The sequence below is a fragment of the Sphaerodactylus townsendi genome, unplaced genomic scaffold, assembly GCF_021028975.2.
Source record: "Sphaerodactylus townsendi isolate TG3544 unplaced genomic scaffold, MPM_Stown_v2.3 scaffold_24, whole genome shotgun sequence".
In the NCBI taxonomy this organism is placed as follows: Eukaryota; Metazoa; Chordata; class Lepidosauria; order Squamata; family Sphaerodactylidae; genus Sphaerodactylus; species Sphaerodactylus townsendi.
This window is the reverse complement of record NW_025950407.1, coordinates 216,364-228,659: the sequence shown is the minus strand read 5'-3', so window position 1 is coordinate 228,659 and position 12,296 is coordinate 216,364. Positions and strand designations below refer to the sequence as shown.

The following is a 12,296-nucleotide window of genomic DNA, read 5'->3' as shown; positions in this document are numbered from 1 at the left end:
TTTGGCATCTTTTGGGAAGGAGTCGACAGCTGATGTGAAACGGTGGCTAAGAAATCTGGAAGCCCTGGGTTCAAATTCAGCCTCTGCTTTAAAGTGGATAGGTCAGCAAGCTACTTTCTCCAAGCCTGTAAGCAGTATGGATATAATCTTTCCACCACCCTAGCTCTACTTTCTTGTTTAAAGTATTACAGTTACGTCAGGGAAGTGCCCTGGAAAGCAGTGTAAAAATGGTAAGCGTGACTGTTTTGAAGCACAGGCTGTGGCTCGGGGGTAGACTTCTGGCTTTGCACGCAGAAGGTGCCCGGTTCGATTCCCGGCTTCTACAGTAGGTGGCTGGTATTCACCTGCAAGCCAGTATGACCAAATAGTGTTCATCTTTGCAGGTCTACTCAGCCCTGCAATATATTGGGTAACCCAAGAGGTTGAGAAAAGAACCAACAAAATACTTAGATTAATGCCGAAAGGTTTTTTTAAAATACATAAATTGCTCCTTATGATGGTTACTCCTTCTCTGCTAGTTCAGCCATTCCCTCTTCCTCCCTCTGACAAACCCAGGTTGGTATTTACGGCACCGTGGAAGGTTTTGGTCTGGTTTTAATTGCGAAATATGTTTTATTTGCGACTTTATGACGTGAACTGCTCTGCGCCCGACCTGCTCGGGAACGGCGGCCTATAAATCAAAACCGATAAATAAAATTTTAATGCCTCACGGAGCGATGGAACAAAAAGATTAAAACAAAAGATATGTACCATCTCCTCCTTGGAATATATGAATGTTTTGGTTTGGTTTTTCCCCGATCTCTCTCGGTTCCCTGATTTATAGAAAGCTGCCTCCTGCCAGCCGTGCTGTGACACCCGCCGGCCCTGTTTCCTTTGCAGCTGCGCTAATGCGCTCCCTTAAGAGTATTTCTCTGTGTCTCGCCAGCCATCGGCACGGGAACGTCGCTAGTGCTCTCCCTCTTGCTTTCCCTCCTGCTCTTCACCGGCATGCAGATGTACAGCCGGCAGCTCGCCTCCAGCGAATGGCTGACCATCCAAGGGGGGCTGCTGGGCTCCGGCCTCTTCATCTTCTCGCTGACAGTATCCTTGATGTGGCCAACGGGGGTTTGGCAGGGCTGAATTTACCGAAACGGGAAGGGAAACGCAGAGCTGGGAGGGACCTCAAGGGTCATCTAGTCCAACCCCCTGCACAATGCAGGAAATTCACGACTGCCTCCCTCCCACTCCCCCACTACACAGCAGTGGCGTAGTGGTTAAGAGCAGGTGTACTCTAATCTGGAGGAACCGGGTTTGATTCCCCGCTCTGCCGCTTGAGCTGTGGAGGCTTATCTGGGGAATTCAGATTAGCCTGTACACTTCAACACATGCCCGCTGGGTGACCTTGGGCTAGTCACAGCTCTTTGGAGCTCTCTCTGCTCCACCTACCTCACAGGGTGGTTGTTGTGTGGGGCAGAAAGGGAAAGGGGTTTGTAAGCCCCTTTCAGTCTTCTACAGGAGAGAAAGGCAGGGTGTAAATCCAACTCTTCTCTTCTTCTGTGCCCTGAGGAAGGTTAAAAGCCTCCAGGATTGATTTGGCCCAGAGGAAAATTCCTTCCTGACCCCACCGTGGTGATCGGCATTCCCCCGGCCATGAGAGCCGAGCGCTGACTCACTCCTTCCTGCCTTCCCTTTCAAAATATTTCTACGTTCCCAGAATCTGCCTTGCTGTCAGACGGCTGTCTAGCCTCTGATTAAAAACCTCCCAAGAAGGAGAGCCCATCACCTCCCGAGGAAACCTGTTCCAGTGAGGAACCCCTTGAGCTGGCAGGAAGTTCTTCCTAATGGTTAGAGTCTGCTGCTCATGTGGAGGAGTGGGGAATTGAACCCGGATCTCCAGAGAGCCAGCGTGGCATAGTGGTTAAGAGCAGGTGGATTCTAATCTGGAGAACCGGGTTTGATTCCCCACTCCTCCCCCTGAGTGGCAGAGGCTTATCTGGTGAAACAGATGTGTTTCCGCACTCCTACATTCCTGCTGGGTGAGCTTGGGCTAGTCACAGTTCTCTCTGAACTCTCTCAACCCCACCTGCCTCACAAGGTGTCTGTTGGGGGGGGGGGGGAGAGGAAGGGAAAGGAGCTTGTAAGCCACCTTGAATCTCCTTACAGGATAGAAAGGGGGGATATAAATCCAAACTCTTCCTCCTCTTCTTCTATCTGACGTGGTATGTTCTCCTCTACATCTTTTCACTTCCTGAGCAGAGACAGCTTCAGAGGAAGTAAATCCTTAGTTTTTTGGCGGTGTGTTTGGGACGTATTTTAGCAAGGCAGGACTTTTGGAGGGCTGTGGGGATGAAGGGTAGGAAATTGGGACCAGCACTTTTAGAACTGAGAAGTAAATTCCAATAATGATTGCAGCCTCTTGTTAGCCCAGATGAATCTGCCTTCAACTGCAGTGTTTTTATCCTACTCTTGCTCCAAGGTGTTCAGGGCAATTTAGGTGGTTCTTCTCACCCCCAACACAACCCTGAAAGGTAAGTTAGCCACAGAGAGTGAGGGGGGGGGAGGGGGAGAGAGAGGGGGAGGAGGGAGAGAGAGAGAGAGAGAGAGGAGGGAGAGGAAGAGGAGGGGAAGAAGAGAAGAAGAAGAAGAAGAAGAGGAGGAGGAGAGGAGGAGGAGGAGGGGAGAGGAGTTTGGGTTATATCCCACACTGCTTTCCTGCAGGAGACTCAAAGGGCTTACAATCACTTACCCTTCCCCCCCTCACAGCAAACACCCTATAGAATAAATTGGAGGAAGCAGAGGGGGAGAGAGAGGGGGAGGAGGGAGAGAGAGAGAGAGAGAGAGGAGGGAGAGAGAGGGGGGGCAGGGAGAGGAGGAAGAAGAAGAAGAAGAAGAAGAAGAAGAAGAGGAGGAGGAGGAGGAGGAGGAGGAGGAGGAGTTTGGATTTATATCCCCCCCTTTCTTTCCTGCAGGAGACTCAAAGGGGCTTACAATCTCCTTGCCCTTCCCCCCTCACAACAAACACCCTGTGAGGTAGGTGGGGCTGAGAGAAGCTGTGACTAGCCCAAGGTCACCCAGCTGGCGTGTGTGGGAGTGCCCAGGCTAATCTGAATTCACCAGATAAGCCTCCACAGCTCAGGCGGCAGAGCTGGGAATCAAACCCGGTTCCTTCAGATTAGATACACGAGCTCTTAACCTCCTACGCCACTGCTGCAAGACAGCAAACAGTCACTCCGCGCTCGTCATACCTGAGTGGGAATTCAACCCCAGGTGGTCCTCACCCAACTCTCTAACCGCTACGCCACGCTGGCTTTCATACTGCCTTTCCCCATATCGCCCAATCAGGTCGTTCCACTCCTCAGAGGAGAACCTGCTGTTAATCCCTGGCCCGAAGGACACCCGGCTGGCCTCGACGAGGGCCAGGGCCTTGTTGGTCCTGGCCCCCAGCTAAGCTCCCAAGCGAGATCAAGTCCCTGTGGGACCTGAGCCACATCTGCAGGGCCTGCAAGACGGAGCTATTCCGCTAGGCATTTCCTAGGGGCCAGCCGGGTTGACACTTCCTATCACTGGCCTCCCGTGGGATAGTGGGGTTTTTATCCTGTTTTATCTTGTTGTATTACCGACCTGAGCCCTTTGGGGATGGGCGGGGTATAAATGTTAAAGATAAACAAATAAATATGATCCTTTTCCTTGACTTCCAAATCCTTCCCGGCCTTCAACAACCTGGAAAGCCTGATTTTCGGCAAAGGATTCCAAGCCAAGATCTTTCCGGAAAGTGAGTAGCCTGCGTATGGGGTTGGGGGACTGCCTCATATGGGGCGCAGCGGGTGGTTTGGAATAATTTCATTGGGTTGCGTTCTACTGACTTCCCCACTCAACCGTTTCTGACGTCATGGGTGGCTCGCCAACCCGCCCCCTGTCCTGCAAAGTTTTATTTGTGCAGTGCGTGCGATCCCTAGCAAAGCTTTTTTTGAACAGGGTGAGTGGTTTTTCTTTTTGCCCGTAGAATGAACTGATAGGATCCAGCCTGTTATTCTAATATGGTTACGATAATTTGAGCGCTGTATTTTAACTCGAGGACCAGTACTTCGTACGGTATTTTATATTTAATTGTTGTTGTTATTGTTGTGAACCGCCCTGAGTCCTCCGGGGGAGGGCGGTATATAAATAGAATAATAAATAAAATAAATAAATAAACAAATTCCTTTTAAAAAAACGTATTTCTTTCTGTTAGATCTTTCTCGGCTTCCTCCTGATCTACACTCTCCATTGGCTAAAATCTAAGCAACTCGGGCACAATACAAACTGGTGAAATATTAATTGCCTCCAAAAAAAAAACCCCCTTGAAAGCCGGCAAAAAGACCACATGCTAATTAACCCTGACTTATCCCAATTGTCACTAAACCCTTGGGAACACAAACAGTTTCGATGGGATTTACAGTTCTGTGTTTTGATGGGATTTAAAGAGTTCTGTGTCCAGTTGACCTGTAACCTGAGCAGAACTCAAATCCTCTCAAAACTTTTTTGTTTCCCCAGTGTTTTGGGAATGCTAACATAAGAACATAAGAACAAGCCAGCTAAATCAGACCAGAGTGCATCTAGTCCAGCTCTCTGCTACTCGCAGTGGCCCACCTGGTGCCATTGGGAGCTCACATGCAGGAGGTGAAAGCAATGGCCTTCTGCGGCTGTTGCTCCCGAGCACCTGGTCTGTTAAGGCATTTGCAATCTCAGATCAAAGAGGATCAAGATTGGTAGCCATAGATCGACTTCTCCTCCATAAATCTGTCCAAGCCCCTTTTAAAGCTATCCAGGTTAGTGGCCATCACAACCTCCTGTGGCAGCATATTCCAAACACCAGTCACACAATTAGATATCAGGCTGGGATCCAGCAACCCTTGATCACAAGACTCAAAGATCTGTCCTGTGATCCCTTTCAGCGGGTCCTTTCTGTCCATGGGAATGTTCATTCTTATGCCCAATAAAGGTTTACTGTTACTGTTCTTACCTTGTTTCCCTGAATATAAGACATCCTCTGAAAATAAGACGTAGTAGAGGTTTTGCTGAAGTGCGAAATATAAGGCATCCCCCGAAATATAAGGCATCCCCCGAAAGTAAGACGTAGCAAAGTTTTTGTTCGGAAGCATGCCAGACGAACAGAACACAGAAAAATAAGACATCCCCTGAAAATAAGACATAGCACAACTTTGGGAGCAAAAATTAATATAAGACACTGTCTTATTTTCGGGGAACCACGGTAGTATGGTGGGACCGTGTGGCCTGATAGACCAGTCTTGTGGGAGGCTGTGCCAAATCATAGAATCACAGAGTTGGAAGAGACCCCAAAGGCCATCCAGCCCAACCCGCTGCCATGCAGGAACACACAATCAAAGTACCCCTGACAGATGCCCATCCAGCCTCTGTTTAAAAACCTCCAAAGAAGGGGACTCCACCTGATGTTTAGGTGGAGTCTCTTTTCCTGCACCTTGAACCCATGTCCTAGTCTCTGAGGCAGCAGAAAACAAGCTTGCTCCCTCTTCGACATGGCATCCCTTCACAAATTTAAACATGGCTATCATGTCCCCCCTTGGCACAGCTACCTCCAGATTCAAGCATCCCCAGCTCCCTAAGGCCTCTCTTGTAGACCCATGCTGGTAGAGACTGATGGGAATTGTAGTCCACCAACATCTAGATTCTCAAAAGGTTCTTCCTCCACCAGTCCTTAGGAGCATGGATTTCCAGACCAACACACCTTTTACCATTTTGGTAAAATGATTCCTTCTTAAATTGTAGTGCCCAGAACTGAACATTGCACTTGAGGTGAGGTCTTACCAATGCAGAGTAGAGCGATACAGTTACTTCCCTCAATCTAGACGCTGTATTCTTATTGATGCATCCCGGAATTGCATTGGCTTTCTTGGCTGCCTCATGTTCAGTCTGTGGTCTACTGAGATCCCTTTCACATGTCCTGTTGAGGAGCAAGCAGAATTGGTCCCTTCTGTATGATCGTCCCGTAAACTTTCAGGGTTATTTGTCAGTTTGGATCCTACAAAGTGGAGAATCGGCAACTTGAAAGGTACCGCTTCAAGGGGAGGAAAAGGAACGAACTCGGCAGCTACCTCTGCCTTGTGTTGTCAAATCACTGGCTTCCTTGTTTATTATTCGACTTATTATTCTAATTCCTCTTTAACACTGTTCAGTTGGTCATCTTCGTGTCCTTCCCGGTACCTAAAACTTTACTATATAAGCAAATAATTGCATAAAATGGCTTTATGCATCCATTGGAGGTTGTTACCGGCCGGCTGTTAAATTCTTTTATCCTTGTTTTTAACGTTAATGCCGGCTGCCGGTGGCCATCTAATTATTTTTGAGGCTGTTTTATCGATGACCACGTGGCCGTTTATTGATCAGGCTGCCGCTGCCGACTGCCAGCTTGATTGTTTCGAGTGTCACAGAAGGATTTTCTCGCCCTCTTTGGCCTGGGTTTATTTGGGCTAGTTAGCAGACGGGCCAATTGGTTTATTGATTTTCTTCTCCAGATTTGGATTGCGGTGCATCATTGGCCGGAGGAGGTAACTAAAGGTAAAGTTTCCCCCTTCGGTTAGTGTCACGACCACAGGGTGCCACCGCCAAACAGTGATATTTATAGGCAAGCCCGTTTTTTTGTGGGAGGTAGTTTTCCATTAGCTTCCCCGGTTATTTCTTTATCCCCTAGCTGGAACTAGGTCAGTGATGGCAGGAACCTTTTTGGGGCCGAGGTGCCCAAAGTGCAGCCCCCCCAACCCACTTATTGCCATGTGCAAAGTGCCAACACGGCAATTTAACCCCTCGGGGACAGGGCGGTATAAAAATCTAAGTAATAAACAAACAAACAAACAAACCTGAATACTGAGGTTTTAGTTTAGAAAAAAATAGTTGGCTCCGAGGCATGCGTTACTCAGGAGTAAGCTTGGTAGTAGTCGGTGGCTTTGCTTTGAAGCGACTGTGCAACGGGTGAATCATGACCCTAGGAGGGTTTACTAAGAAGCAAGCCCCATTGCCAGCAACTGAGCTTACTCCCAGGTAAAGGATCGCGCTTTAGTTCTTAGCACTGAGAAATCATTTGGGGTTTTAACAATGCTTAGCAGAGGTTACCTACTCTGGCTTTACAAAGTAATTAGGTCTTAGGTTTAATGCTAATAATCAAGCCCAGTGGCCCAGGCCAGCCTAGATTTGGGGGGTGGGGGGGGGTTGACTCTGTTTGCGTGTGCCCAAAGAGAGGGCTCTGAGTGCCACCTCTGGCACCCGTGCCATAGGTTCGCCACCACTGAACTAGGTACTCATTTACCGACCAGGGAATGGCTGGATGGCTGAGTTGACCATGAGCCAGCTGCCAGGATATCTGACCCACAGGGGGCTTGAACTGCTGACCATGTGAGTGGCAGTGCAAGCACTTAACCATTACGCCACTCCTGGGAGGTAACTACATTAAATAAATGAAGCTGTTGTCCCTGTTTTCAATTTAACTCAAACAAGTACTGGTTTTCATAGCATGTCTTAATCTTATCTGGTCTTTCGGTGTGAAATCAAACTTGACGGGACTATTCTTTTTTTTTCCTCCGTAGTCTTAGTATGTCTCTTGCTGGCCCTGTTTGCAGCGGGACTGATCCACCGAGTCTGCGTCACCACCTGGTAAGCATAAGGGACTTCCAGCCATTGGGTGGACTTCACGGCCTGACGGGAATTCGAACCTGGCTATCCCCGGATCTAGACCAGCACTCAAACTCGACAGGCTTTCAGTCATAGTACACATTCCTCTGGAAAAATTGTCTGCACCAGGGGAAAAAGAGGCACTGTGGTATAATGGCTAGAGCAGAGAGCCGGCGTGGTGCAGTGGTTAAGATAGTGTGACCAGACGTCCCGCTTTTGGCGGGACAGTCCCACTTTTAAGCAATTTGTCCTGCGGGGGTTTTTAAATCTCCCAATTTTTGGAAGGCTGCCGCACTGCCTCCTGGGGTGTTCCCCTTTTCCCGCCCTGTCACAGTGCACGCCCGTTTTAAAAAGGTGAAAATCTGGTCACCTTAGGTTAAGAGCAGGTGGATTCTAATCTGGAGAACCAGATTTTGATTCCCCATTCCTCCACCCGAGTGGCAGAGGCTTATCTGGTGAACCAGATGTGTTATCGTTCTCCTACATTCCTCCTGGCTGACCTTGGGTCAGTCACAGTGCTCTCTGGACTCTCTCAGCCCCACCTGCCTCACAAGATGTCTGTTGTGGAGAGAGGAAGGGAAAGGAGCTTGTAGGCCACCTTGAGTCCCCTTACAGGACAGAAAGGTGAGGGAGTATAATCCTGCAAAGCTCTTTCTTCTGTAATCTTTTTTGTTTTATGCCTGTGGAATTCTGACCACAGCATAGGTAACCTACAGCTACAAAATGAGAAAACTTATTTGCCGGAAGTGGGCGGAGCCGGCCATAAAATGGCTGCCGTGCCTTACTTTCAGTCACACAGAGAGGATCCTTTGTTGTGGAAGCAGCTGCTGCCGAAGCAACATTTTTTAAACATTGGTTGCACCGCCAATCAAACTTGCAATGACCAATAAGAGGCTTTGTTGGGCAAAAGTCCTACCTGACTCCACCCACTTTCTAAAAACACTTGCTTGGGTAGGCCTTTCCCAAAAAAAAAAATACTTGAAAACCAGCCCTCCCATGGTTCCCCACTTGGTGTAGGTGCGTCACATTGGGGAAATCCAGGTTCTAATCCCTTCTTTGCCATGAAACTTGCGTAAACCAGTCACACCCACTCAGCCTAACCTACCTGGCAGAGTTATTCAAATGGGGAAAGAAGAATCATTACACCCAGCTCTGCCAGTGCAATCCTGTGCGGAGTAATTCCAGTCTAAGCCCACTGAAATGAATGTGCTTCGACTGGAAACTCACTTTAGGATTGCACTGGGAATGCATTGGATTAAGGCAGTGGTGGGATCCAAAAATTTTAGTAACAGGTTCCCATGGTGGTGGAGTTCAGAGCTGTGATGCAGTGCTTATATAGTAGGGCTGGAAGTCCTAGGGCATTCCAGTGGTGAACTGGCATTCGGGGGGGTGAGGGAGGCGGGGCATTCCGGAGTGAGGCATTTCTAAGAAGTGGGCTGTGGCAAGGCCTTTCATGTGCTGCGCCAATCCTTGAAGTGAGGAAACAAATGCATGTACGAGCAGGCTGCCACTACTTGGTGCAAGCTCCTGCTAGACTGCTTCCAGAGTTCCTGCAGCTCTACTGCTGAGGAAGGAGAGGTAGGACTAAGGCAAAAATCACGTGGCAAAATCACCAATTAGTAACCCCCCCTCGGCACACACAAATCATTAGTAACCTACTCTCGGGAACCTGTGAGAACCTGCTGGATCCCACCTCTGGATTAAGGCCCTGAGAGGAGAAGTTACTGGAATTGTATTGTCGAAGGCTTTCACGGCCGGAATCACTGGGGTGCTGTGTGGTTTCTGGGCTGTATGGCCGTGTTCCAATAGCATTTTCTCCTGATGTTTCCCCTGCATCTGTGGCTGGCATCAGATGATCCTCTGAAGATGCCGGCCACAGATGCAAGCAAAACGTCAGGAGAAAATGCTGCTAGAACACGGCCGTACAGCCCGGAAACCCCACAGCACCCCAGTTACTGGAATTCTTAGCTGTTTTTTTTCCCCTATAACATACACTCTAAGAAGTTTGCCTCAAGATTTAAAACCCCTCTAAAAATAGACAATAAAATCACTAAAATCAATACAGGGCAGCTAGGACTACATAGAATAAAAAAATGGGTACAATGAAAAGCACAATGTCAAAACAGTCTAGGTAGCCAGCCGGACAGTAAATTAAAATGCAGATGACGCTTCCAGTTAGCAAAATATTTAGACAAGGAGTGGTTTCCCTCTGGCGCCTCAAGACTTAAAAGGCAGGGCGCTAGATACATCCTTACAAGGACATGTCTTCCAAAGCTAAGAGGCTGCCGTGGTCTGCAGAAGGGGTCCCCCATCCCGTTTGTATATGTATATGTTCGAGATATCGTGGTGGGCACGTCCACAAAATGGCTGCCGCTGGAGAGGAAGCCAAGCACAAAATGGTTGCCACCGCTTACCTTCGGTCACACAGGGAAGACCCTCATGCTGGGTTGGCATCTGCTGCCAGAGCAGTGTTTTTAAAATACACAGCCAATCAGAAGCCTTTCTGGACAAAAGCACTACCTGACCTCGCCCTAAAGAAATACCACGCGGCATCAGACCATGTGGCGTAGTGGTTAAGAGGAGGTGGATTCTAATCTGGAGAACCGGGTTTGGTTCCCCACCCCCATCCGCCTGAGTGGCAGGAGGCTTATCTGGTGAACCAGATGTGTTTCCGCACTCCTACATTCCAGCTGGGTGGCCTGGGGCCAGTCCTAGTTCTCTCTGAACTCTCTCAGCCCCACCGGCCTCACAAGGCGTCTGTTGTGGGGAGAGGAAGGGAAAGGAACTTGTAAGCCACCTTGAGTCAAGAAAGAAAAAATGGGGTATAAGAAAGAAAAATGGGGTATAAATCCAAACTCCTCTTCATCAAGTCCAGCAGCCTGTTCACTCCGTGGCCAAATAGGTGCCCCGGCAAGCCCGCACTTAGTGGAACGGCAGGAAAAGCGTCTCCGTCGGGAACCCCGGTGTATAGTTTTGCTTCAGGATTTGAATGGATTTAGAATTAAGTAAGTACCTAAAAAGTCCAGAAATTGTTTAAGAAGCCACTAAAAGGCACCTGGTGGGCCACTGCAAGTAGCAGAGTGCTGGACTAGATGGACTCTGGTCTGATCCAGCAGGCTAGTTCTTATGTTCTTATGTTCTTAAATACAAAACTACTAAATATCAAAAACACATATGTCCTTATTACAAACTTAAATGGCTTGTAAAAGGCCCATTATAGCCTACCTGATTTTTCTAAGCAAATGTTAAAAGAAACACATTTACTCTTAGTTCCTCCTTTTTGTAGTGTTTGACGATTCATATACTCTTCGTAATCCCTCCTGTCTCTTGGAAACTCCTTAAATTTCACCTCAATAGTGTGAAATTCCTTTACAGTGTTCTCATCTTTTAGCACCACCTCCTTAAAAAAGAATCTGCCAACCTAATTTTTCTAAACAAATGTTATACTTCTACCACAGACTTAAAAGAGCCGTGATATGGGGTTGGAAGACATGTAGACCTGTGGTCATAACAAATCCTCTGGTGGCGAATTTCATGTTGTAATCCCTCATCCTAATAAAAGGAAACACTTCTTCACGCAACGTGTGATTGGTGTTTGGAAGATGCTGCCACAGGAGGTGGTGATGGCCACTAACCTGGACAGCTTTAAAAGGGGCTTGGACAGATTTATGGAGGAGAAGTCGATTTATGGCTACCAATCTTGATCCTCCTTAATCTGAGATTGCAAATGCCTCAGCAGACCAGGTGATCGGGAGCAGCAGCAGCAGAAGGCCATTGCTTTCCCATCCTGCATGTGAGCTCCCAAAGGCACCTGGTGGGCCACTGCGAGTAGCAGAGTGCTGGACTAGATGGACTCTGGTCTGATCCAGCTGGCTTGTTCTTATGTTCTTATGTTCTTATCCTGTGAGGACACCATCTTGCCTTTTATGAATTCCCACACTCTGGGATTTGCATAAACCGTCCCTGTCTTCTCAAACTTTCTCCTCTCCCGTAGCTTCATCTTCTCCATGGTGGGCCTGTACTACATCAACAAGATCTCTTCCACGCTGTACCAGTCGGCGGCTCCGGTACCTGCTCCTGCCAAGACCATTAGCAAAGGCAGGAAAAGAAATTGATGCCCCTTGCTCCTTAGATCTGTGCGTGGGGAGAAGATACTGTTCCACATGAGCCAATCATTGAATAAATTTTTTTTTTTAAAAAAAAAGTGGAATTTTCTCTGTCTTCAGAAAATTGTACAGTTCGGAAGTCTTTCTTTTTCTCCAAAGGCTTCGGGCGAGCACCAGTGTTGTACTCAACCACATATTTGAAATATGTTTTCAGTAAGGAAACTGCCCAAATACAAACACAAGAAGGCTTGCGTATAAGAAAACCAAGGCTGCAAGAACTAACGGCTGCTTGCAATGAGGAGAGGCTGCAGCGTTTGGGACTCTTTAGTTTGGAGAGGAGACGTCTGAGGGGGGATATGATTGAAGTCTATAAAATTATGCCTGGGGTAGAAAATGTTGACAGAGAGAAATTTTTCTCTCTTTCTCACAATACTAGAACCAGGGGGCTTCCATTGAAAATGCTGGGGGGAAGAATTAGGACTAATCAAAGGAAACACTTCTTCACACAACGTGTGATTGGTGTTTGGA

The 12,296-nt window shown here is 48.0% G+C and overlaps 1 protein-coding gene across 1 annotated transcript; it reads left to right on the top strand.

Moving 5' to 3' along the window:
* Nucleotides 1-808: 808 nt before the first annotated feature.
* KRTCAP2 (keratinocyte associated protein 2) lies at nucleotides 809-11,866 on the top strand. Its single transcript, XM_048482858.1, has 4 exons — nucleotides 809-1,080; nucleotides 3,688-3,751; nucleotides 7,578-7,644; nucleotides 11,657-11,866. Exons 1-4 carry the CDS (start codon nucleotides 988-990, stop codon nucleotides 11,775-11,777), a joined length of 345 nt encoding a protein of 114 aa, XP_048338815.1. The 5' UTR covers nucleotides 809-987; the 3' UTR covers nucleotides 11,778-11,866.
* The last annotated feature ends 430 nt before the right edge of the window (nucleotides 11,867-12,296 follow it).